This window comes from Pseudophryne corroboree, chromosome 5, assembly GCF_028390025.1.
Source record: "Pseudophryne corroboree isolate aPseCor3 chromosome 5, aPseCor3.hap2, whole genome shotgun sequence".
Taxonomy (NCBI): domain Eukaryota; kingdom Metazoa; phylum Chordata; class Amphibia; order Anura; family Myobatrachidae; genus Pseudophryne; species Pseudophryne corroboree.
In genome coordinates, this window is record NC_086448.1 from 450,069,181 (window position 1) to 450,095,417 (window position 26,237).

The 26,237-nt window shown below is 44.3% G+C and overlaps 1 protein-coding gene across 3 annotated transcripts in view; it reads right to left on the reverse strand.

Annotated features, from left to right (window-relative positions):
* Positions 1-26,237, reverse strand: part of CTNNAL1 (catenin alpha like 1) — a 560,796-nt gene that overhangs the window by 301,388 nt on the left and 233,171 nt on the right. For all 3 annotated transcript variants that reach the window (XM_063922923.1, XM_063922925.1, XM_063922924.1), the window contains exon 2: positions 17,479-17,668. In XM_063922923.1, the coding sequence (XP_063778993.1) occupies positions 17,479-17,668 (190 nt within the window). The remainder of the gene's footprint in view (positions 1-17,478; positions 17,669-26,237) is intronic.

Genomic DNA, 26,237 nt, shown 5'->3' on the forward strand with positions numbered 1-26,237 from the left:
AAAACTTTCACAAAGAGCTCAGGAGAGCCCCTAGTGTGCACCCTTCTCGTCGGGCACAGAAATCTAACTGAGGCTTGGAGGAGGGTCATAGGGGGAGGAGCCAGTGCACACCAGGTGATCCTAAAGCTTTCTTTAGATGTGCCCAGTCTCCTGCGGAGCCGCTATTCCCCATGGTCCTTACGGAGTCCCCAGCATCCACTAGGACGTCAGAGAAAAAGATTTACTCACTTGATCACTATATTATTTCTTTGTTGTGTATTTCTTTGTACTATAATTTTTTTTCTGTGCCTATGACACACACCGATTTTGTGTATTACTGTAAATCGACCAATAAAAAAGAAAGAAAGAAAGAAAGATACAGCATAAAATAGCGGACGCAGCCGGGCCCCTCCTGTACGTACTTGACAAAGCTAAAAGGGAAGGGGAATCCAGCGTCTCCCTAGACGCACTAGGGGCATCCAAGCTTGCTCCACTTAAGGCCATTAGCAGGGCAATGCTGATTATAGACCAGACCTTTAATCACATTACAAATATCCGCAGATCTAGATGGCTCACTACTGCAGGCCTAGCAGATCTAGCTCCAAGGTCACTAGAATTCCCTAACTTGGATAATGCCGACCCTTTCGGGCCCCAATTCATTGAGGAAGTAAAAATACCACATAAGGCTCGTAAATCTTTCTATGACAACCAAAAAGGAAATGAGCAGTTCAAAAGGCCCTTTACCCAAGGGGGCCGGACTTTGAGAGCCACAGGTCCGACCCGAGACTTCCAAGGCACAAGAAGAGCCCAGCCAGGAGGCTTCGGTAACAGAACAAACGCCGCCCGTAGAGCATCGTCCTCAAACGCCTGGAACAACTCCAAGAGAGGACGCAATTTCGGTAAGCATACCCACACACCCTGTTCCACACAAAACACTCAATCAAGCTTTTGCAGAATGACAAAAGATTTCAACAGACAAATGGTTGATCAGAACAATTCGGCTTGGCATGAACCTCCACCTAATTCAGTTCCCACGCCAGATACGCCATATTCCTTGTTCAAGGAATTGCAGTCCTCAACTAGACTAGGTACTTACAATAGCCCTGCTTCAGGGGAAAATAGAACCAGCAGACCCAGCAGTTTCTGGCTGGATAAGCCACCTGTTTCCAATAATCAAACAAGACGGTTCCGTAAGACCAGTGTTAAACGTCAGAGGGCTGAACCGATACCTAAAAACAAAGGTTTTGCATGGAGGGTATCGCAGACATTCCATACCTACTCACAAGGGACTGCTTCTGTATAAAAATATATTTAAAAGAAGCTTTCCACTCTATATTGGTTCACCCCAAACACAGGCGGTTTCTCTTGGAAAGACAGTATATATCAGTGGACGGTCATGGTATTTGGCCTCTCCTGTGCACCCTATACATTTACATGGGTCATGAAAGAGGTAATATCCCATATGCGCCAGCAGAGTGTACTCTGCATCGTTTACTTAGACGACATATTAATAGTGCACCCAGACCTCAATACTATTCTGAAACACAGAGAACTAGCCCTCTCCCTGTTATCCAGTTTGGGCTTCACTCTGAACACCCAGAAGTCCATCCTTACCAAAACCAAAACATTAACGTTTCTGGGGTTCGACCTGGACACCCATTCTTTCTCTCTAGTGGTCCCACCAGACAAATGGCTACACACAAAACTTTTTATACAAAAAAACGTAAACAAACGCAGAATGTCACTTCGGGACTTAGTGAAAATCATTGGGAAGATGATTGCGATGTCCCCAGGGTTTCGACACGTACCTCTACTATGCAGAGAAATTAAGGGTCTCCTCAGATCTCTAATTCATACCCAATATACCTGGACAGATACGATTTTCCTGTCAAAGAGAGTGAAGACAGAATTGTCCCAATGGAACAGTCTTCCTATTCCTCCTCCTCGCCCTCTCCTAGACCCCACACCCTCCATGACAATAACCACAGACGCATCTCTAACAGGATGGGGAGGCTTCTTACAAGAAAGAGCAGTCAGGGGCACTTGGTCGGCAGAGGAATCCCAGCTGTTTATAAACATCCTAGAACTACGGACGGCAAAATGAGCTTTAAAAGCCCTAGTTCCCAAACACTTGCATACAACTATTTTTGGACAACACAACAGTGGTGTCGTATATAAACAAAATGGGAGGCACTAAATCAATGGGGGTAATTCCAAGTTGATCGCAGCAGGAATTTTGTTAGCAGTTGGGCAAAACCATGTGCACTGCAGGGGAGGCAGATATAACATGTGCAGAAAGAGATCGATTTGGGTAGGTTATTTTATTTCTGTGCAGGGTAAATCCTGGCTGCTTTATTTTTACCCTGCAAATTAGATTGCAGATTGAACACACCCCACCCAAATCTAACTCTCTCTGCACATGTTAAATCTGCCTCCCCTGCAGTGCACATGGTTTTGCCCAATTGCTAACAAAATTCCTGCTGCGATCAACTTGGAATTATCCCCTATATCACTTTGCAGAGAAGCCCTAGAAATTTGGCAATGGGCAACCCAAAGAGACATTATTCTTCTCGAATCGTATATTCCAGGTCAACTAAACGAACTAGCAGACTCGTTATCCCGCGAAAAAAAATTCCCTAAACTCTGTGGCGCTAAAAAGTCAAGTTTTCTAAAAAAGACTAGGAACCTTCGGAAAATTAGAAATAGACCTCTTTGCCAATCCCACAATTGCCCAGATCCCATGCTTCGTATCCAGAATATGGACCGAAGGGTTAAGGAAAATGGATGCAATGTCCTTCCCATGGACGGACATCCCTCCCCCTTACGCATCTCCCCCCCCCCCCCCCCCCCGGCCCTTCTACTGAAAGTCCTTCAAAAAAATCAGGGAAGACCGGGTACCCCAGATAGTGCTAGTGTACCCTCTGTGGCCATCCAGAGTGTGGTTCCCTCTAATCAGCCAACTACGCATAGGCCCCAAAATTCCCCTGGGACTATCCAGGGAATGCTACCAGGGAACTCCCGACATACTGGAGTCTCTTCCCCAGTGCATGTGGATGGCAATATCACTGGGCTATTAACTGACCTTTCTCTAGCATCTCCCACAAAGGCACTAATTAACGCTTCCTTAAGACCCCGCACTAGAACTAGATATTGTGCAATTATTAAAGAATTCGATCTCTGGATATCTGAAGAAATTTCATCTACTCGGGGTTCACTACTCCATTTAGCTCTGGACTTTCTGGCCTCTATATATCAAACTAGTCTAGCCTCGGCTACAATAAGATCATATGCCTCTGCTTTGACCGTTATGAGTCCACATCTAACACACAAACTCTACATCCGCCTACTCTAGGCCCATCCAACAAAAATATTCTAATACCTGGGACATTGAAACTTTCCTATCGTTCCTGGCTTCCTGGGAAGCAGACGCTAATATCGGTGTACTTTCCCGCAAACTGGCATCCCTACTAGCGCTGGCTATAGCAGCAAGAGGGGCCGAACTTACCCTTATTCACATCTCAGACCCATGGCTATCATGCACCTCAACAGGATACCATATCATCCTTAAGGGGCATACAAAAATCTCTTTGTTTAATACCCCAATAGTAGAATTCGATATCATACAAGATAACGCAGAACCTAATCTATGCGTGGCTGCATGCTTATCAACCTACCTTTACCTAATGGCACCTATTAGGGACAATATCACCCAGCTTTTCATCACCTGTAGAAAACCTTATCGCCCCTCTAAATCCGCAACAATTGGGGGCTGGATAGTAGCCTCTATGAGGGAAGCAGACCGTTTTAAAAACCATGCCCTTCGGGGAGCAGCTGCAACTAGAGCGGCTGCTAAAGGCATTCCGCTGCAGTCAATTATGTTAGCTGCAAGATGGTCCTCTGCCCGTACCTTTGCAAGACACTATTGGAGACCAACCGATCTGCAAAAGATCGAGTTTCTCAGAGCAACCACCAGGTATGTGGTAGTCTACCCACCTGCTGTTGCTAGGTGGCAAGCCTCCTGAAGAACAAAACACTGGTTTGCAGGAATCTATGATCTGCAAACCGGATTTGTTCTAGGGAACAGGGTTGCCACCTGGCAACAGCTCCCACCCGTCCCACCCTTGGTTTGCACCAATGTAGCTAGGTCTGTTTCCTCTTGAGAACTCAGCCGGATATTAATATCCTCACTTTTGTTCCCTAAGGCGCACCGAGGGACCAAAAGAAGCTGCAAGCAGCTGCCAATAAAGAACAGAAGTACACGTCGTCCTACCTCCAAGAATTAAGCAGAATGTGGCTCCAGGCTCTACTTGTTTCAAGTTTCGTTCCTACTACTTTCGTTTACAACATTCAGTTCGTAAAGCCATTGCCATAGCCCAACTGTTGCCATAGGGCTGTCAGGTTACAGTTTAATAAATCATTCCTGGTTTCAATGCACTACCTGTTTGTGGTTTTCTTACAGTGACTAATCCAGGTGTAATTAAGCCTTAAGGTTATACTGCCTTCATATATGCTTTGGGGACAGGTTTGTCACCAGTGAGCTTCCGAAAAATGTAATCAGCGGTGGGGGCGCGCGCTCACGTGACCATGCACATGACACAGCGTGCACGTGACCGCGCGCGCGCACGCACCCGTTCACCGCTGGAGCTGTGAGGGAGAGGAGTGAAAACTCTTTCACTTTCTCTCCCTCAGCGTTTTCGGGAGGCTTGCTGCCTAACCCCAACTGCTGTTGCTAGGAGGCAACCCTGTTCGCTAGAACAAATCCAGTTTGCAGATCATAGATTCCTGCAAACCGGTGTTTTCTTCTGGCTCTATTAGGGGGTGGCGGCCGTGCTGCGGGAGTGAACGATCGCCTCATGGGCTTGCAATCAGCACCCTCAGGATCTCAGTGTCCTGTCAGCGGAGATAGAGAACCATTAACTTCTAGAGTTGGTTCCTACTCCCTAAGTCCCACGAAGCAGCCTGCCTGTACCTAACTAAACTCAGAAAATAATAAATCTAGAAAAACTCCTAAGAGCTCCCCTAGCTGTGACCAGCTCCTCCGGGCACAGTTTCTAAACTGAGTCTAGTAGGAGGGGCATAGAGGGAGAAGCCAGCCCACACTATTAAACTCTTAAAGTGCCCATGGCTCCTAAGGGACCCGTCTATACCCCATGGTATTAAATGGAACCCCAGCATCCTCTAGGATGTAAGAGAAAATGTATTTATTGTTCTAGATTAAGGGGGAGAGTACAGATTACTTATTGCTAATACATTTACTAAGTCATGTACTAGCTAGATTATTTTCTCTCTTTTCTTAGAAGCCATGAAATAGTTTAGTTAGTTAATGAATGTGTTTTTAGGGCGGACAAGAAGGGCCAAGTGGTTCTTATCTGCTGTCAAATTCTGTGTTTCTATACTGAAACATAGGTGCTGGATTCTTACACCACAGAAGGAGAGAATGAATGAAAGTCAGATTTCTGGCAAATTAAACCTGCTGTCTGAGCAACAACCCATCTGTCACTGTAATTGTATAAACTCTGGTTATACTTTGTCAATTATCAGAGACCAAAATTATATGTTAATCATTTTTTAGAAAACCAAAACAATTTGAATAAATTGGAAAAATAACCATTAAATCAACATGTTGGTCTTTTTAAAGCACCAGTACAATAATGGGTAATACTAATATACTATGTACCACCATCATAGAAAAATGTACAATTATAGTTTCTTCTATTCATTCTATGGCTTTACATGGTAAAAGTGAAAGCATTTATTCTAATTTACATATTGTCAACCAGGATCTTCTGCTATGTAATGGTTCACCCTATGTATAACATTACCGTGCATGCCTTCTTATAAATATAATGCAACATAGTAATAAGATTTTATATTTGTTTTATAACTTTTCAAGGTGTTCTATACTTATACTGATTTCTCATTTTCATTATTGCTGTTGAGAGAATATCGGTGTTGAATGCATGGGGAACAACAAGCAAATGCCTACTGAAGCAGAGCGGCACTAGACCGGTGTAATGAGTGGGATGACTGAAAGAACACAAGTGACAAGGAGACACTAATCACACCAAGAGCTGTAAATATGGCGTCACAAATCCCTGCTCATCATTCTGTCACACAGAAAACTAGCCAAAACAATGTAATCCACAAAATATGACCAGTCCTGGCATGAAGCCTGGAAACACAAACCACCCGGAGGCCACTGAGGGAAGGGATGCTTTGAAATAGCCCAGCAGCGGAAAAAGGGATTGTTATTGTATGAAATCCTGACTGACACCCTGCTTGCTGTTGATGAGAGAAAGTGAACATGAGCCAGTGGAGTCAGCAGACCTCCAAGTTATCTAGGGAATGCAGCAGCCTGATTTCCGGACTTTCCTACTGTACGGGTAGTACTGAGGCAAGCAGCATTATTACTTTAATACAAACTCAAATCAATTTTACAAGTTTAGACCATTTTTTTTTTTGGGGGGGGGAAGGGGGGGGGAATATTTTTAAATAGGCAAAAAAGTGTTTTAGCAAAAACTCCTGCAGTAGATGGTTTTCTATCAGCCGCCTACTGTCTGTCTGAGGGGCAAGTTCTTCCTTCCCGACATGTTAGCATATCATTTTCATTTTGCAGTTCTGTCATTTCAAATAGGCATATTACTGCTTATTAATTTGTAATGATAGGCTTCTTACTATCTTTACAGGGTATTCTCGCACCACTTACAACTCTCTGCGTCTAAGTAAATCCCATGCTCTCATCTTCCAGCTTCAAGTTTTCTTTACATGGATGTTCTTAGGTTTTCTTCCTTGTTACACCATACATATGCCTCTCCTTTTTCTTTTCTTTTTTTGAATAGAAATAAATGATGATCTATATATGGTTTCATTTTAATCCAAAAATAAGGTGCTTGTGGTACATGTAGCTACCTCATATCCAGATGCATGATATCTGGGTGAGGTGGTATATGGGTGTTTTCATGTGTTACACCATCATTATTACATTTACATAATACAATTCTACACAGTCAACTATACACATGCCTCCCAACTGTCCCAATTTTCGCGGGACAGTCCAGTTTTTTGGGACTGTCCTACCCGCAGGCTGCAGTGTCCCACGGTGAATGGGCAGTTGGGAGGCCCCTGTCACGCGCTGCCCTGCTTAGCAAAGCAGCGGTGAATAGACGCTGTGCGCATGGCATCTACTCAGGGGAGACAAAGAGAATGTGTTGAAAACAGGGCGTGGCTTGCAATTTCGGCACTTCCATGAAGCCACACCCCCTTTCCCAAAGGTCATGCCCCCTTTTTGGTCACGTGCGACTTCACTGCGCGAGTGGGTCCCGCTTTCCCTATAGATGTTGGGAGGTATGTATACATATAATAAAACTGTAAGGGTTGTGTCTGTACATAGCAGTTTTGTTTTAAGAAATATACTTCTAAGGACTGTATGAACTAGGGAGACAAAAGACAAAAATCTGAATTTTTGTCTGTGTATTTGTCCATCTGCACATTCCAGCATCTTGCAAAAACTACTGGATGAATTTGAATCATGTTTTCACTATTGTATAGCTTAGTGACCAAGAAAAAAAGGGAGAGGAGCAATAAAGGAAAAACCAGACGCTTGACACTTGGCGCACTGAAAGTTGGTGTTGCGATCATGCTTCTGTGGAACTTGACCCAAAGTGGCTGCACTGCAGAGGAACCTAATTTAAGCAGAAATTCTAATGGGATGTGGTGCAGGTGTGACTGTGTTTATACCACGTATACCTCTTATCCCTCAACAATTTTCCTTTTCAATTCAAGCACCTCTAGTTATCTTCAAGCATCAGCTTCGCTATGACAATCAAAAAGTTGAAGGATCAAACATTCAGAACTGCAGGCAGAGATCTCATGACCAGCTGCTTCTCCCATGTGCAGCTTTATATATATATATATATATATATATATATATATACATATACATACACACACACACATATATAATAAGAATTTACTTACCGATAATTCTATTTCTCGGAGTCCGTAGTGGATGCTGGGGTTCCTGAAAGGACCATGGGGAATAGCGGCTCCGCAGGAGACAGGGCACAAAAAAGTAAAGCTTTACTAGGTCAGGTGGTGTGCACTGGCTCCTCCCCCCATGACCCTCCTCCAGACTCCAGTTAGGTACTGTGCCCGGACGAGCATACACAATAAGGGAGGCATTTTGAATCCCGGGTAAGACTCATACCAGCCACACCAATCACACCGTACAACTTGTGATCTAAACCCAGTTAACAGTATGACAACAGAAAGGGCCTCTTAAAGATGGCTCCTTAACAATAACCCGAATTAGTTAACAATAACTATGTACAAGTATTGCAGATAATCCGCACTTGGGATGGGCGCCCAGCATCCACTACGGACTCCGAGAAATAGAATTATCGGTAAGTAAATTCTTATTTTCTCTATCGTCCTAAGTGGATGCTGGGGTTCCTGAAAGGACCATGGGGATTATACCAAAGCTCCCAAACGGGCGGGAGAGTGCGGATGACTCTGCAGCACCGAATGAGAGAACTCCAGGTCCTCCTTTGCCAGGGTATCAAATTTGTAAAATTTTACAAACGTGTTCTCCCCCGACCACGTAGCTGCTCGGCAGAGTTGTAATGCCGAGACCCCTCGGGCAGCCGCCCAAGATGAGCCCACCTTCCTTGTGGAGTGGGCTTTTACAGTTTTAGGCTGTGGCAGGCCTGCCACAGAATGTGCAAGTTGAATTGTGTTACAAATCCAACGAGCAATCGACTGCTTAGAAGCAGGTGCGCCCAACTTGTTGGGTGCATACAATATAAACAGCGAGTCAGATTTTCTGACTCCAGCCGTCCTTGCAATGTATATTTTTAAGGCTCTGACAACGTCCAACAACTTGGAGTCCTCCAAGTCGCTAGTGGCCGCAGGCACCACAATAGGTTGGTTCAGATGAAATGCTGATACCACTTTAGGGAGAAAATGCGGACGAGTCCGCAGTTCTGCCCTATCCGAATGGAAGATTAGATAAGGACTTTTATAAGATAAAGCCGCCAATTCAGATACTCTCCTGGCAGAGGCCAGGGCTAGTAACATAGTCACTTTCAATGTGAGATATTTCAAATCCACCTTTTTCAATGGTTCAAACCAATGGGATTTGAGGAAATCTAAAACTACATTTAGATCCCACGGTGCCACCGGAGGCACCACAGGAGGCTGTATATGCAGTACTCCCTTGACAAAAGTCTGGACCTCAGGGACAGAGGCCAATTCTTTTTGGAAGAATATTGACAGGGCCGAAATTTGAACCTTAATGGATCCCAATTTGAGACCCATAGATAATCCTGATTGCAGGAAATGTAGGAAACGACCCAGTTGGAATTCCTCCGTCGGAACCTTCCGATCCTCGCACCACGCTACATATTTTCGCCAAATGCGGTGATAATGTTTCACGGTGACTTCCTTCCGTGCCTTAATCAAGGTAGGAATGACTTCTTCTGGAATGCCTTTCCCTTTTAGGATCTGGCGTTCAACCGCCATGCCGTCAAACGCAGCCGCGGTAAGTCTTGAAAAAGACAGGGACCCTGCTGTAGCAGGTCCCTTCTCAGAGGTAGAGGCCACGGTTCGTCCGTGAGCATCTCTTGAAGTTCCGGATACCAAGTCCTTCTCGGCCAATCCGGAACCACTAGTATTGTTCTTACTCTTCTTTGCCGTATGATCTTCAATACCTTTGGTATGAGCGGCAGAGGAGGAAACACATACACTGACTGGTACACCCAAGGAGTTACCAGTGCGTCCACAGCTATTGCCTGTGGATCTCTTGACCTGGCGCAATATTTGTCCAGTTTCTTGTTGAGGCGAGACGCCATCATGTCTACAATTGGTCTTTCCCAACGGTCTATTAACATGTTGAAGACTTCTGGATGTAGACCCCACTCTCCCGGATGAAGATCGTGTCTGCTGAGGAAGTCTGCTTCCCAGTTGTCCACGCCCGGGATGAACACTGCTGACAGTGCTATCACGTGATTCTCCGCCCAGCGAAGAATCTTGGCAGCTTCTGCCATTGCACTCCTGCTTCTTGTGCCGCCCTGCCTGTTTACATGGGCGACCGCCGTGATGTTGTCCGACTGAATCAACACCGGCTTTCCTTGCAGGAGAAGTTCCGCCTGGCTTAGAGCATTGTAGATTGCTCTTAGTTCCAGAATGTTTATGTGAAGAGACTTTTCCAGACTCGTCCATACTCCCTGGAAGTTTCTTCCTTGTGTGACTGCTCCCCAGCCTCTCAGGCTGGCGTCCGTGGTCACCAGGATCCAATCCTGAATGCCGAATCTGCGGCCTTCTAATAGGTGAGCCTTCTGCAACCACCACAGAAGTGACACCCTTGTTTTTGGTGACAGGGTTATTCGCAGGTGCATCTGCAGATGCGACCCTGACCATTTGTCCAACAGATCCCTTTGGAATATTCTTGCATGGAATCTGCCGAATGGAATTGCTTCGTAAGAAGCCACCATTTTTCCCAGGACTCTTGTGCATTGATGTACTGACACTTTTCCTGGTTTTAGGAGGTTCCTGACCAGATCGGATAACTCCTTGGCTTTTTCCTCTGGAAGGAAAACCTTTTTCTGAACCGTGTCCAGAATCATTCCTAGGAACAGCAGACGAGTTGTCGGGATTAAATGGGATTTTGGAATATTCAGAATCCACCCGTGTTGTCTTAGCACCTCTTGAGATAGTGCTAAAGCTGTCTCCAGCTGTTCTCTGGACCTTGCCCTTATTAGGAGATCGTCCAAGTATGGGATAACTAATACGCCTTTTCTTCGAAGAAGAATCATCATCTCGGCCATTACCTTGGTAAAGACCCGAGGCGCCGTGGACAATCCGAACGGCAGCGTCTGAAACTGATAGTGACAGTTTTGAACAATGAACCTGAGGTACCCCTGGTGTGCGGGGTAAATCGGAACGTGTAGATACGCATCCTTGATGTCCAAGGATACCATAAAGTCCCCTTCTTCCAGGTTCGCTATCACTGCTCTGAGTGACTCCATCTTGAACTTGAACTTTTTTATGTAGAGGTTCAAGGACTTCAGATTTAGAATAGGCCTTACCGAGCCATCCGGCTTCGGTACCACAAATAGAGTGGAATAATACCCCTTTCCTTGTTGTAATAGGGGTACTTTGACTATCACCTGCTGAGCGTACAGCTTGTGAATGGCTTCCAACACCCTCTCCCTTTCGGAAGAGACGGTTGGTAAGGCAGACTTCAGGAAACGATGAGGAGGATCCGTCTCTAATTCCAACCTGTACCCCTGAGATATTATCTGCAGGATCCAGGGGTCTACCTGCGAGTGAGCCCACTGCGCGCTGTAATTTTTGAGACGGCCCCCCACTGTCCCCGAGTCCGCTTGAGAGGCCCCAGCGTCATGCTGAGGTTTTTGCAGGAGCCGGGGAGGGCTTCTGTTCCTGGGAAGGAGCTGCCTGTTGGTGTCTCTTCCCTCTTCCTCTGCCTCGTGGCAGGTACGACAAGCCCTTTGCTCTCTTATTTTTGTAGGAGCGAAAAGGCTGCGGTTGAAAGGTCGGTGCCTTTCTCTGTTGGGGAGTGACTTGAGGTAAAAAAGTGGATTTCCCGGCAGTAGCCGTGGCCACCAAGTCTGATAGACCAACTCCAAATAACTCCTCCCCTTTATACGGCAAAACCTCCATGTGACGTTTTGAATCCGCATCGCCTGTCCACTGTCGTGTCCATAAGGCTCTTCTGGCTGAAATGGACATAGCACTCACCCGAGATGCCAGTGTGCAAATATCCCTCTGTGCATCACGCATATAGATAAATGCATCCTTTATTTGTTCTAACGACAGTAAAACATTGTCCCTATCTAGGGTATCAATATTTTCAATCAGGGATTCTGACCAAACTACTCCAGCACTGCACATCCAGGCAGTTGCTATAGCTGGTCGTAGTATAACACCTGCATGTGTGTATATATTCTTTTGAATAACTTCCATCTTTCTATCTGATGGATCCTTAAGTGCGGCCGTCTCAGGAGAGGGTAACGCCACTTGTTTGGATAAGCGTGTGAGCGCCTTGTCCACCTTAGGGGGTGTTTCCCAGCGCGCCCTAACCTCTGGCGGGAAAGGGTATAATGCCAATAACTTTTTTGAAATTATCAACTTTTTATCAGGAGCAACCCACGCTTCATCACACACGTCATTTAATTCTTCTGATTCAGGAAAAACTGTTTGTAGTTTTTTCACACCATACATAATACCCTGTTTTACGGTATCTGTAGTATCAGCTAAATGTAACGTCTCCTTCATTGCCAAAATCATATAACGTGTGGCCCTACTGGAAAATACGTTTGAATTTCTACCGTCGTCACTGGAATCAGTGCCCGTGTCTGGGTCTGTGTCGACCGACTGAGGCAAAGGGCGTTTTACAGCCCCTGACGGTGTTTGAGGCGCCTGGACAGGCATTAATTGATTGTCCGGCCGCCTCATGTCCTCAACAGACTGTTTAAGGGAAGATAAACCATCACGTAATTCCACAAATAAAGGCATCCATTCTGGTGTCGACCCCCTGGGGGGTGACATCTGCATATTTGGCAATTGCTCCGCCTCCACACCAATATCGTCCTCATACATGTCGACACCACGTACCGACACACACCGCAAACTCACAGGGAATGCTCTAATGAAGACAGGACCCACTAGCCCTTTTGGGGAGACAGAGGGAGAGTCTGCCAGCACACACCACAAAGCGCTATATATACAAGGGATATCCTTATATTAAGTGCTCCCTTATAGCTGCTTTAATATATATATATATAGCCATTAATGTGCCCCCCCTCTCTGTTTTACCCTGTTTCTGTAGTGCAGTGCAGGGGAGAGACCTGGGAGCCGTTCTGACCAGCGGAGCTGTGACAGAAAATGGCGCCGTGTGCTGAGGAGATAGGCCCCGCCCCTTTTTCGGCGGGTTCTTCTCCCGCTATTTTTCCAGTCAGGCAGGGGTTAAATATCTCCATATAGCCCCTATGGGCTATATGTGAGGTATTTTTAGCCTTGTATAAGGTTTATATTTGCCTCTCAGAGCGCCCCCCCCCAGCGCTCTGCACCCTCAGTGACTGCCCAGTGAAGTGTGCTGAGAGGAAAATGGCGCACAGCTGCAGTGCTGTGCGCTACCTTATGAAGACTGAGGAGTCTTCAGCCGCCGGTTTCCGGACCTCTTCACGCTTCAGCATCTGCAAGGGGGTCGGCGGCGCGGCTCCGGGACCGGACTCCACGGCTGGGCCTGTGTTCGATCCCTCTGGAGCTAATGGTGTCCAGTAGCCAAGCAGCAAATCCACTCTGCATGCAGGTGAGTTTACTACTTTCCCCCTAAGTCCCACGTTGCAGTGATCCTGTTGCCAGCAGGACTCACTGTAAAGAAAAAAAAAACCTAAACTAAACTTTCTCTAAGCAGCTCTTTAGGAGAGCCACCTAGATTGCACCCTTCTCGTTCGGGCACAAAATCTAACTGGAGTCTGGAGGAGGGTCATGGGGGGAGGAGCCAGTGCACACCACCTGACCTAGTAAAGCTTTACTTTTTTGTGCCCTGTCTCCTGCGGAGCCGCTATTCCCCATGGTCCTTTCAGGAACCCCAGCATCCACTTAGGACGATAGAGAAATATATATACACACACATCGTACAAACACACTCATCAGAAAACCATTTTACTTACAAGCTAGTCAATTCATTGTCATTTCGAGTTTAATCTCATCATCAGTATAAATACATATACAGACAGACACTGACCTTATACTCCACCATCTCCACGTTTCCCACCACACGTGGGGAAGGTTGGATACATGGGGATGGCGGAGTATAAGGTCAGTGATTGTTTGACGAGATTAAACCCGAAACATCTATGAATTGACTAGCTTGTTTGTAAGCGGTTTTTCTGCCAAGTGCCGCCTGTACGATGTATGTTGGACCCCCTGCAAGCTGATCTAATACCCCGAAGTGCTGTGTGTGTGTGTGTGTGTGTGTGTGTGTGTGTGTGTGTGTGTGTGTGTGTGTGTGTCCATGACACCCATAGAAGGGGAATACAACCTGTGGCTTGCCCCCCCCCCGCCGGGCATCTAAATGCCGGGATCCTACCACCAGTATGGTGACCGGCGGTCGGTCACACAATACCAACCCTTACGCACTGCTAATGGGATTTCTAATATATTGCAGCAGTTTATATAGGGAATAATAATTATACATTCCATGTAGCTAACAGGTACAATTGCTAATAAATAACATGATTATCTCCCAATACAGAAATCCAGAAATTGGAATCTATTAACTTAAACTAATTATATGAACAGTGAGAGCAAGTTATTAATAACCTCTGTAACCACATATGATTAACATGAGCAATATCAAGTCCAGCTACTAATCAACGTGTCATTAAAACAATACGGTTTGGCGCTCAGTACAGCTCTTCATTTTTATAGTCTTCCACGGGTCACAAAAAATAGAGCCCAGCCTCGCTCTCACCCCCACAACCATCCATCCTCTAGACATGAAATGCTGAAAAGTAATTCATGCAGAATGCCAGAGCTGTTTGTCTTAGAATTATCAGAAAAGCCACATCTTAGCTGTTGTATTAGTAATGAATGAGGTACAAATAATAAATGATGGCACACACACAAAGGTTTGCCATGGCTGTGGATCTATTTACACAAGAGCTAACAATGAAGGGAATAGTCTCTGGTAAAGTGCTACAAAACAGATTATGTACTTTGACAAATGTTTAGCAATTTGTTGAATAAAATATTGTACAGGCCAGTCTTCTTTGCTATAAAAGGTAGGACAATAGATTAAGAATTTACAGGCAGTGATAGATCTTTTGCAACTGGCTGCTGGAAGACACAATGATATGCAGTCATTACATCATACATAGTCTGGCTTTTTAATATGTCAAACTCCCCCACACTAGCAATTTCCAAAACTTCAGTAGGAGAGGTCCTCCGAGTTGACTATGGACCCAAAAGAGCAAGAACCATACCATAAAGCAGACGTACGGCCACTGCCAGAACTCTGTGGTGCCTTTGCTCCTTAGGACCCATCACCCCAGGTCGGCAGCACAGTTTGGATTCATTTTAATCATTCTGATGCTATCTGCTAGAGGTCTGGAGTTGCTGCTCTATGATGTGGGAAATTGGGTTTGCAGCAGCCCAAATACCACTGGACCTCTTCCCACACATTCATTTCTAAAGGGTTCACGCAAACTATGCATACAGCTACTGTGTATATTCCAGTAATGTTTTCTCCTGCCCTGAGCACAGGAAAGGGAGCCTGAACACCACTGGGACCTGCTGGATATACACTGGATGGAACTGGTATGTATTACCGGCTGCCCATATCCCGTCAGCGGAATCCCACCTGCCAGAATGCCAGTAGTGGGGCGAGCGCTAATAGTCCCTTTGCTGGCTCGCAGCGCTCACCATGCTGCGGGCTCAGTGGCCTGCCACAGGATCTTTTACCACTCTATGGGTATCGTAGACACCCATGAGTGGGAATAGCCCTGGTGCGCCGGGATTCCGGCTGGCGGCATTGTTGGCTGTCGGGATTTCGGTGTCTGTATCCTGAACGCCGGGATCCTGACCTCCGGCTAACTGACTGCATCCACACTGGACCACCTGTACAATATTATTACACTTGCAACAATTCAATAGCCACATTACGTAAAACATGTCTTGCAGCATCTGCAGGGTGTGGGAGAATGGTATCCGTCTACAGGATTTAAGGGTTGTTTTTCTCTAGAAGCCTATCAACTGCATGGACAGGCATCTTGGGAGCATGTCTGAAGTGCATTTCAAGCATCAAAATACTTAAAAGATTTGTTCAGTTATAGATAAGCAGAAAGTACGTAATTGTACCTTTACAACAATAATTGCATGTTGGCTGGGATTTGGACAGCCAATTTGATCATTGTAGCCTTAACTGGCTGCAAGTAAATATGGGCTACAGTAAGGCGCTGATTCCTATCAAATTCCAATGATGGTGCTATGTTTGATTTTTCAGGATTGTGTGTTAGAAGTGAATAAAAAAACCTGTATGAGCCCTAGATTATGTGTATCACCTGGCTGTCTTGAGAGGAGCCTGTGTTAACTTTTATGCTGTGGAGTTCCAAGTACCTTTAGATATGGGGGGAAATGTAATCTTGCGGAGGTCCGGGATTTCGGTGGAGATTGCCCACATTTTTAAAGTTCCAATAATTTACAAGGCAAAACCACCCTGGAATTAACTGTAAAAACATTAAATTGAAGCACCAAACAACTTCCTACTTCCAAGAAAATGCCTGCTTGTATCCTGTGACCATCAGAATAATGCAAAACACTATTCTGTTCTCGTTCTCTTGTGGTTTAACCCAGTGTCTCTCCATGCAAAAAAAAAAAACGCTCATCCCGAGCTCCTACCATTTAGTGCCCGCTACCAAGTGCAGGCACTAACCAAGAGGTGTTACAGCAGCATGACCACACATAGCCAGAAGTAAGCTGTTCCAGGTACCAACGGTAGGAGCCTGGGAGAAGTGGATACATGTGCTGAGGTTTGACCTTGTTGGAAAAACTGGTTCCAGGGGCCGGCGTAGGAGTGATTAACCCGCTCACAACACAGTAGGATGAGTCCTTAACAGGCACTTACTGATGGTGAGAGGGAATGTCTACACCCTACGAGTGATGAAGTATGCCAACTCAAATTATTCAAAGTAGAGTAATATCCTCCTTGTTGGTGTTGAAGCGTGCTACTGCACATACTCCATACTTAGGTCCCTACAGGGTGGCTTCAAATCTGTAACCAAGATGGCTACCGACCCTATTACTGTGCATGCATGGCACCATATTGTCACATTGTTAGAGTGCCGCAGTGGAAGATGGACGTTTCACCTTATCGCTAAGAAGACCCATAATTACAGTGGAAGTATACTAGTCTTATATGGGTATACAATTAACGGTAATCCCCGACGGATAACACCTTATATTCGGAGCACCGTGTCTCTCACAAGTTAGTTTTATACAAAATAGTTACACCCTCTACACCATTGTGTTTACGCATTACAAAAGTGAAATACCCACTAAATACCTTCATGCAGATACATCTTCATGGTAGAACTGTTCCTCTTCCTTGCTGACTCCTAGCCCCTTAACAAGCTGCAACACTGTATCTCTCTTAAAAAAATTACCAATGTAGACCTGATAAGGTCTGTCCTTTTCGAACATCAAGAACATGGTACCCATATAACATACATCATCTGACACTAAGGGATAGTCCATGGTAAATATGGATGTTGTTTTTTTCCCATGTGATATACCCAAAACCATTTTTTTTTTTTTGTGTGTGTAACATGTCTTTATTACCAGATGACCAGCAGCTTTTAGTGGCTTAGAAAAGTTGTCAGCTGCTCTTAGGAGTCATTTTATTTGATAACCACTGATTTGCAACAGCGTAGGTTGGCAGAGCTAGAAGATAACATATGATACGTAGTGTCCTCTTACCAGCTCTCTTTGCCTCTCCACAGGCAAAACACATTTCTTCTTTGAGCTCTCTGTTCTCATTCCCTATTGTTTCTCCCACTGCCACAAATCTCCCCACAGCCTGGTTCACCGCTTGGCCAACTCGCTGAATTGCCTGTAATGTCTTCTCAGATTTCTTTGGCTTTTCTTTATAGTTAATTAGAGTTGTTATCTAGGAAACAAACAAAACAAAAACAAAGTAAACACCTTGGGGCAAGCAACATTACACATACAATTTTGTTATCAAATATATGCACAGGTACCTGTGTGGGATATTGGGCCTAATTCAGGTTTCTTACATTTTTAAGAAAAAGATGCGGGCGCATGCGCAGCACCCGCCCTGCACATGCACCCGCATTTTCTGCAAGGGGGGGGGGGTGCAGAAAATGCGATTGCCTCTGTCTGTTAATCAGAGGCGGTTGCGGGGGTGACGGGCAACACTCCGTTTCCAGTGAGGAGACGGAGCGTGGGACAGTGCGGCGCAAACGGGGGCGGAGGCGGCCAAACGGGGGCGTGATCACGGCGGCTGCGTGACATCACACTCAGCCATCGTGATCGCAAACATGGCGGCGGGACTCCTGCGAAGTGTTCGCAATTTCTGCTTGTTGAACTGGGGGAGGCGACAGTCAGCATGCTGGGGGCAGCCTTGCCTAGCGATGGGCGGACCCCAGCATGCGATCCAAAGGATAGCAAATTCTGCTAATTAGCAGAATTTGCTATAAATTACTGAATTAGGCCCATTATCCCATTATATGTGACAACAACCTCTGCATGTTACTGCTTCATTATTTGCCACCAAAACGCCTTTGTGTGAATATGTTGTAACTCACTGCATACCTGTACTGCTAAAAGCAGTCATAAATCATCTGCAAGATATGACAGTACATTGAACATAAGATTACAAATATCATGCAACGAAGCAGAAAATTATTTACTGTACTAAAACATTTATCATTGAGCAAATTTTTAAATACATACAGATAGGAGAAAAAAAAAAATCTATAAAAATCAAATGACAGACTACCGGCTTCACTGTTTATAGAGGTTAACTGACTTTGCTAATTAATTAATTAAAACTTCAAAATACATTGCTGCAAAGTATAAATAACGGTCAAGATTATAAAACCACTTAATTAGTAGTTTCACCAGATGAGGGGGTATGGGTCATTAGGTCGACAGTCATTAGGTCGACCACTATTGATCGACAATGACTAAGTCATCACCTGAAATAGGTCGACGTGAACAAAGTCGACAGGGAAAAAGGTCGACATGTTTTTTTTTTTTGTGTTGTTTTCTTTGTAATGTGACAGGGAACCCCAATTAGTGCACCGCGTTCGCTCGTCATGCTTCGGACAAGGTGCCTCGCTACGCTACACCTGCACTCGGCACAGGTTACTATTCCCAATCGTAGTCCACGTGGATCGTAAAGTATGAAAACGTTCAAAAAAAGTGAAGAAATGCATGTCGACCTTTTTCCATGTCGACCTAATTCATGTCGACCAATAGTGGTTGACCTAATGACTCTTGACCTAAGTGTGGTCGACCTAATGACCGTATCCCAGATGAGGAGACCTAGCAGTCCCCAAGTACTGGATTTGAGGCATCCTTATACTTTTTTCTAAATATAATAAAAAAATAAAATAAAAAAATATCATTAATTTGAAAGCAATAAACTGTGCAAAATAGTTACCTAACAAAAACCAAAGTCATATCTTTACGCACTTTTCTCAATACAGTATCCGGGAGTTAACAAGCAACAACTTGTTTACAAAGGTTCTAAAGCACCCACAACTACATATTTTAGACAGATTTTTTTTTTATATAGTCCGACACCTTGTAAGTTAAACACAATTGGGGGGTGGGTGGGGGTTGGGGGTGGGGATTCAGTTCTGGATGAAGGGTATAAACTGCTGTTGCCACGACGTTTAAACGGCAGCAATTGAACCCCATCTCACACCCTTTGCCCAGACAGCCAATTGCCAGATTTGCACAAAAGTGCTTGCTACCCTTAAATCTACCTATGATAGTAACATAGTTAATGAGGTTAAAAAACAGACCAGTTGTCCATCGTGTTCAACATTTATATATTGACCCTATACTGTTCCTTACATACAATAGCTTAATCCATAATGACTCAAGTGTCGTCCATTTATCATCTAGTTTACAACTAATGCGTTACTGGATAATTCTTAGAAGTCTGAAAACGTATGTGGTCTGAATTAGTGCATCTTTTACATTGCTACTGAAGAAAAATAAAAGGGCCCAGCTACTGAAAATGGTTATCTTGAATTGCTGTATACATTTTGTCAATCAGAACCTTAGATTTGTCAATTTTTTTTCCGGCAAAATGAATAGCAGATAATGCAGGGAGATAATAATGCTAAGTAAAAATTTGTATTCCCGAAAATGTGTGGTTCGATGTTTCTATTTATCTGGAATCAAAGACTGACTGCATTTCAATTATAGGAAAGTGTTATGTTTTCATGCTTCATTAGAAGGTGCTGTGGCAATGAAACCTCTATAAAATAAGGATATAAATAAGCTTTCTTTAGAAGACAGGCTTAAATTAAGGAGCCCATACTTTCCAAATGCTGTGTTTGTAATTGCACAGTTGAAGCACAGAACATCTATCAATCCCCTTTTTTATACTTGATCATAATCAGCTATTGTTCGGCTAAAAGACATTAACGATAGTTCAAAATTTCATTCCTAGCAGCATTGCACATACCATTCTTTAATCACATCACTCTGCAGGGATTTTGGTGGATTCAAAGCTGGTAAATCATTGGTTTGCTAAGAAATAATAATCATTTGTTTCACCACCCAACGTACATATTCCATGTACAACTAGTGCTATCACTGCAGACAGTTACAATAGAGTAAGGAACATCTGCACCAATACAGTTTTGCTCTTTGAGTTCACATAAAAATGTGAACTCAGAGCAAATAAAAAAAACTAAAACAGAGATTTATACACTACCTTTAGGTACTTCTTAAATAACATGGGAATCCCATGTGGGTCTCAATTACCAAAATAATGCATCAACAGGTTTATCATGAAATTGCTAACTATAATTCAAGAAAAATCTGATGTACAGAGATTCAAAAAGTTGAGTGGGCACCAAAGAGATTGGTGTATAAATACAAAGATGGAGACTGGAAGGTTTGGTAACAATATACAGTGTTAATGGAGACTGTACCAGTTGTCCTAGGGTGACAATATGGGCAAATGATACCACAATTCACAATAAAGACATCAACTTCAATGGTGGAAACTGCTCCATCGTAGTCAATGATGGGAACCGCAAATGGAAACTAGCAGGTTCCATCACTGACTACAATGTATCGGTTCCCAACATTAAAATCAATGGGGGAAGGTTTGAATGATAGCCTGGCTGGACACTGCCAATCAGCGGGCTGCTCCTACGTAGGCACCCGCTGATTGGCTGGCTCCTCTTATAATGAGACAGAAGGATTCTGGCATTCACATAGAGAAACTGTAACTCATACAATTTCTCATGTCCAACATGGAGCAGGTCTTGCTTGCTTTTTTTTTTTCAACCCCTTGGATGCCTACATGGAATGAAGCAGACCTGATCTACATCAGGGATAGCAAATGGGTATGCTACTTGGACAAGAAGCCCGAATTCCTACAGGGAGTCTAGGTGAGTGAGTGTGTATATTAAACGTGTACTTTCATGGTGCGTGTTTACACTGTCTTTACTTTAATATTTATTTTACAGGAGACTAGAGATAACAGCGGGCCCTTAATGCTCCACGTGCAGGTACTTGTGTTTCTCCAAGAACCAGCATGCAGGGGAGGATTTCTGGGACCTGAAGTCCCTCACCTATGACAATGCTAAATTCCTTTGTCGTATAAACAACCCTTTATGAAGCTAAGAACACTGTACGCTGTTTACTTAAGAAGTACCGTAATGGTACGCTAGTTGCGTAACGATCGCTCAGCCGTAGGCGAGACGCTCAAGCGTCACGTTCGCTCACGGCCCAGGGATCACAGGACACGTTATTGGTTATGTCTAGGGTAATGATTCGCTATGGCGTAGCTTACGCTCGAGACCACGAGGAGGTCACCAGCGATGCAGACGCTCACAACACTATACCTTTATGATAAAACCTTATACCAATGAAATACACTGAATACCTTAATGTGAGTACAGGGTGTAAGTGCAACCTTGTGTAACCTGACTAACTACAAAGCTGCTTGAGCGTCACCGACGCTCAAGTGAACACTTAACACTATAGAAAATACACAGATGCTGGTTTAGGTTCCAAAGCCTATTAACTGTATTATATCTAATATACTTGTAAAAAGGGGATAACAGTACAAATGATACACTACAATATAACAGAGACTTCCTAACCACAGAACTAAACAATAAATACAAAAGGACAATACTACTCTGACCTAAATGAAATACAATACAATACTATCTAATACAATACAATACTAGCCTAGTCTAGGGGAGATATGAGAGAACAGAACAGAGAGAGAGAGAGAGAGAGAGAGAGAGAGAGAGAGAGAGAGAGAGATATTGGCTCACAGAAAGACAATGATTACGGAGAGAAACTTACGCACAAAGGGTATGATCGCCTGCGCCTCGATATCCAGCTCCCGGCTATCAGCAGATAACCGTTGATGAGAGAGTGAGAGCTGGATGTGGTCGGCCTGCCTATTTATGCCCCACACACAATGCAATCTCCTGGTCCTACAATCCCATTGTCCATTGGCCGAAGGAATTCGGCCCTGTATCATAACAAAAGGTCATAGGGTGATTCATACAGGTGGGCTGTGACGATTTCCAACAGCTCAGGTGGGTGGGAAACTGGGTTTCCCGCCGCATACCTGAGTATGTGTAATTAATAGAAATGGACATAAACTTCTTATGTTCATAACTATTCGCACGAGCGATTAATACGCTCCAAACCAACACCGGAATATTGCTAATTAAATACTCTTCCGATGGGTACCAAACACTGCTGTGTGATTCCGGTTAGACCCTTTGTACGATATAAAGAGGGATTCCTCAGCTCTGGGACATTGTATTTTAACCAAACTTTCAGAATCTATCAAAGGGACCATGATCTATAAACTACATTAATTGTGAACATTTGTAACGAATGAGTCGCACGCTACGACTACATAAACTCTACCGTAAATACGCATACCGCGCCTGCGAGTGCACGTTATTGCGGGTATGCGAATCCACGGGAGAGCGCATGCACGCGCAGCGCGGACCAGTGTGCGGTGCAAATATGGCAACGTGCATTGAGACATTTTTCTGACTTTGACAGTCCACCCTTTGGCAGTCAATAATAACTGCCACAAAACATTTAAGGAGAAAAATGTAAGTCAGGGGTTAATTGATTTCCATGGTTGGGTAGGGGAGGAGAGAGGAGAAGGTGTGAAGAGGGTATGACCTAGTGAGAAAGCAGAAGCATGTGTGTATGAGTCCATGTTTGGAGGGTCATGTATCATCGTGCCGTACGTGTGGTAAATCAAGCTTCGAGGTATTGCGAAGTATACATTTGAATTCCTTCTTATCCTGTGGTACAGGTCTGTGGATGGGCTGTCAAACTTTACCGAGCTCATTTCGGCTGTGGTTGTAACAAAATGGGGATGCACATTTTAGTTGATGATACATGAATGGGGGAGGTATGTGGTTGCTGATATCTGTGCCTGAATTCCCTATCGTCTATGTGTGTCGTTACCTGAGGGCTGTAGAGATGAAGATAAAGAACACTTACGAAAAATGCAATGATATTCTATGTCAGGGAAATGTACATCTGTCGTCGAAGTTGTTTTCGGTATCTGTTGAGAGTCGTCTTCTTTGCGCTGTTTTGCTCCTTAGGCATGAGCAAATAGCTTTGTCTGAGCCATCAGATTTACAAAAATGTTGGGCTAGCGTGAGTTTAAAGATACTAGGGAAACTGGGGATCCATGGCAAAGTTCATCAAGTGTCCATATTTAAAGTTGTCAAATCTTCTTCTTCGGTGCTTGTCTGTTGTCTGTATACATCTCGTCTCGTCAGCTTCCTCGTCCAAGGGGGTCTTTGTATCTTGGAGAAAAGCAGAAAAACAGGTGAAAGAAACGGACCGTATAATCGCATTTTCATCACATCCTGGTTTCTATCATTGGGTCATAAATCAAATCCAGGTTAATTACAGTTTCCTCACTCCTCAAGCTCATCACTTTTGTACTTTGTTTGCACCTCATTAAAGCCTGCCCGCATCTAAATATCAATCCAATCGATATAACGACACCCAAGATACATAGTAGAAACTTTCCAACATCCATTATGACTCCTTGAGCCCAGTCTCCTAAACCGGAGAACCAATTTCGCGGGTTCAACCATGACACCCAACCAGTCAGCTCATTACCTACAGCAGCAAGGGTGAGATTGTGTTTTCGACGAAATTCCCACTTCAATTGGAGAATATCGTCCATCTTTTGGTCTATGACCTCTACCGGATCCTCGGTGCTATTTGTGATATACGTGCAACACTTTATGCCGTACTGTGTTGCCAATGTAACACAATATCCGCCTGTTACTGCTGTAAGATAATTAAGAACCATCCTATGCTGAACTAGTTCTGTTTTATAAGCTTGAAGTTCTCTTCCAGTGTATCTAAACGTGTCATCATACATTTCAGTGATATTATCTAACAAATTGGCGAGTGCGGAAATGTATTTATAATTCATCACTCCCCGAGCGGTACGAGTGAAATCTAACGCTACCAGAACCTGAATCCCGGTGGATTCATGGATAAGATCAGAGGCCGGATGCTCTAACCTTTCTGACAGTTGTCTTTTAACCCGGTGCTCGTAGTGAGTGTGAGTATAAGGAGCTTGGGCACCACGGTGTATGTCCTTCATTTTGTCATGTGTAACAGTCATCACTTCAGGCAATACTTTTCCAATGTAACACAATCCTTCAGAGTTTGGGGCAAGCCACTTGTACGCCTTTCTCCCGCATATGAAATATGCATCATCGGGGAGAACATAAGGGACGGAGAAGGACATGACCATGTTACAAACCTTCCAGGTGAAATCTCCTGACCCTAATTCTTCCAACTGCTTAATGCACGTATCGGTTTGTACGATATGTGCACAGTATCCTGGTGATACCTCTCCAACTCTAGTAATCCTATTCCCTAAGGTATATCGATACCGGAAAGATTTTCCTCTACTGGCTATGTGGCGTACGAGCTCTGCATCTGTAGGCATTCTATCTGCTCTGTGTGAAAAGGTCATGGTAAGGTTGCTCCATGACACTTCCCAATTTCCCGGTTTTCTGGGATTGGAGATGTTAAAACATAAGAGGGACCTATCCACATGGTATTGGTGGAGCTTCAAACTAGGAGGGCTGGAGATATTAAACCTCCGGTCCACCGGTCTCCCACCACTTAGCTCAAGTACCTCCCCTAACGTTAAAGGAAATGGTACTAGCCCTGATTTGCTGTGACCCTGAGGTACTTGAGAGCATACCCAACAATCTGTTTGGTTTAACACGTTACCCACTAAGGAGTGATAGTCACTCAATGGATGCCGGTCTATATGGATATTAAAACTAGATTGGCATTTCTTTATGCATCCATCTTCAACCAGATTATCACAGAGCCTACAGATACAATTTTCTTCAGCTAACAATCCATCACAATTTCTTCTATTGGATCGTTTTCTGATACTCGCCTTTGCTTGTTGGTTTGGTTGATCTTGGAAAACTACGCCTCCATCATCATAATCGGAACCCATTCCAGAACCTCTTTCGACCTCTATGATACTCTCGCCGGAACAGACTGCTCTGGTCAACATCATGGTTAACATCAAAATCCGGATCACAGTCTCTTGGGGCAAGTCCATCTTTGAGGAGGAAATAGAGAAGAATGAGAAGGGGGAAAAAGAAATTTTAAGGGAGAGGGGCTGGGAAGTGGAGAAAAACAATAAAAGGGAGAGGGGAGTCGACAGCTGCTTTCGATTTTCAAGGCTCAGGTGCCGCCTCAATCCTCCTGGAACAGACACTCCAGTGATACAACCTCTACCGTCTGTTCCTTATCGCGGGACTTCTCTGGATCAGCAACCTTTTTGCAGTGGGATGAATGGACCCAAGTCTCTCTCTCAGCAACCTTCAATGCTGTGGTGCTAGTCAATAAGACCTGGTATGGTCCTTCCCATCTATCAATAAGACAACCTGAGCGTAGAAAATTTCGTATCATTACATAATCCCCAGGTTCAATGTCATGACAATTACTATCTGGTAAATCAGGAATCACCAACTTCAGATTATCATTTTGATTCCTCAACTGTTTACTCATGTTAGTCAAGTACTTTACAGTTACTTCATTGTTACATTTCAAATCATCCTGAGGGTTAATCATGACATGCGGTTGTCGACCAAACAAGATTTCAAAAGGAGACAGATTAAGAGGGGACCTGGGAGTGGTTCTGATGCTATACAAAACAATGGGTAAAGCTTCTGGCCACGTCAATCCTGTCTCTGCCATTACTTTACTCAATTTATTTTTAATAGTGCTGTTCACTCTTTCGACCTTCGCACTCGCCTGTGGACGGTACGGAGTGTGCAGCTTGCTATCAATACCCATCAATTTACACATTCCTTGAAAGACATCACCTGTAAAATGGGTACCCCTATCACTTTCAATGATTCTAGGGATACCATATCTACATACAAATTCCTGCACAATTTTCTTAGCTGTAAACA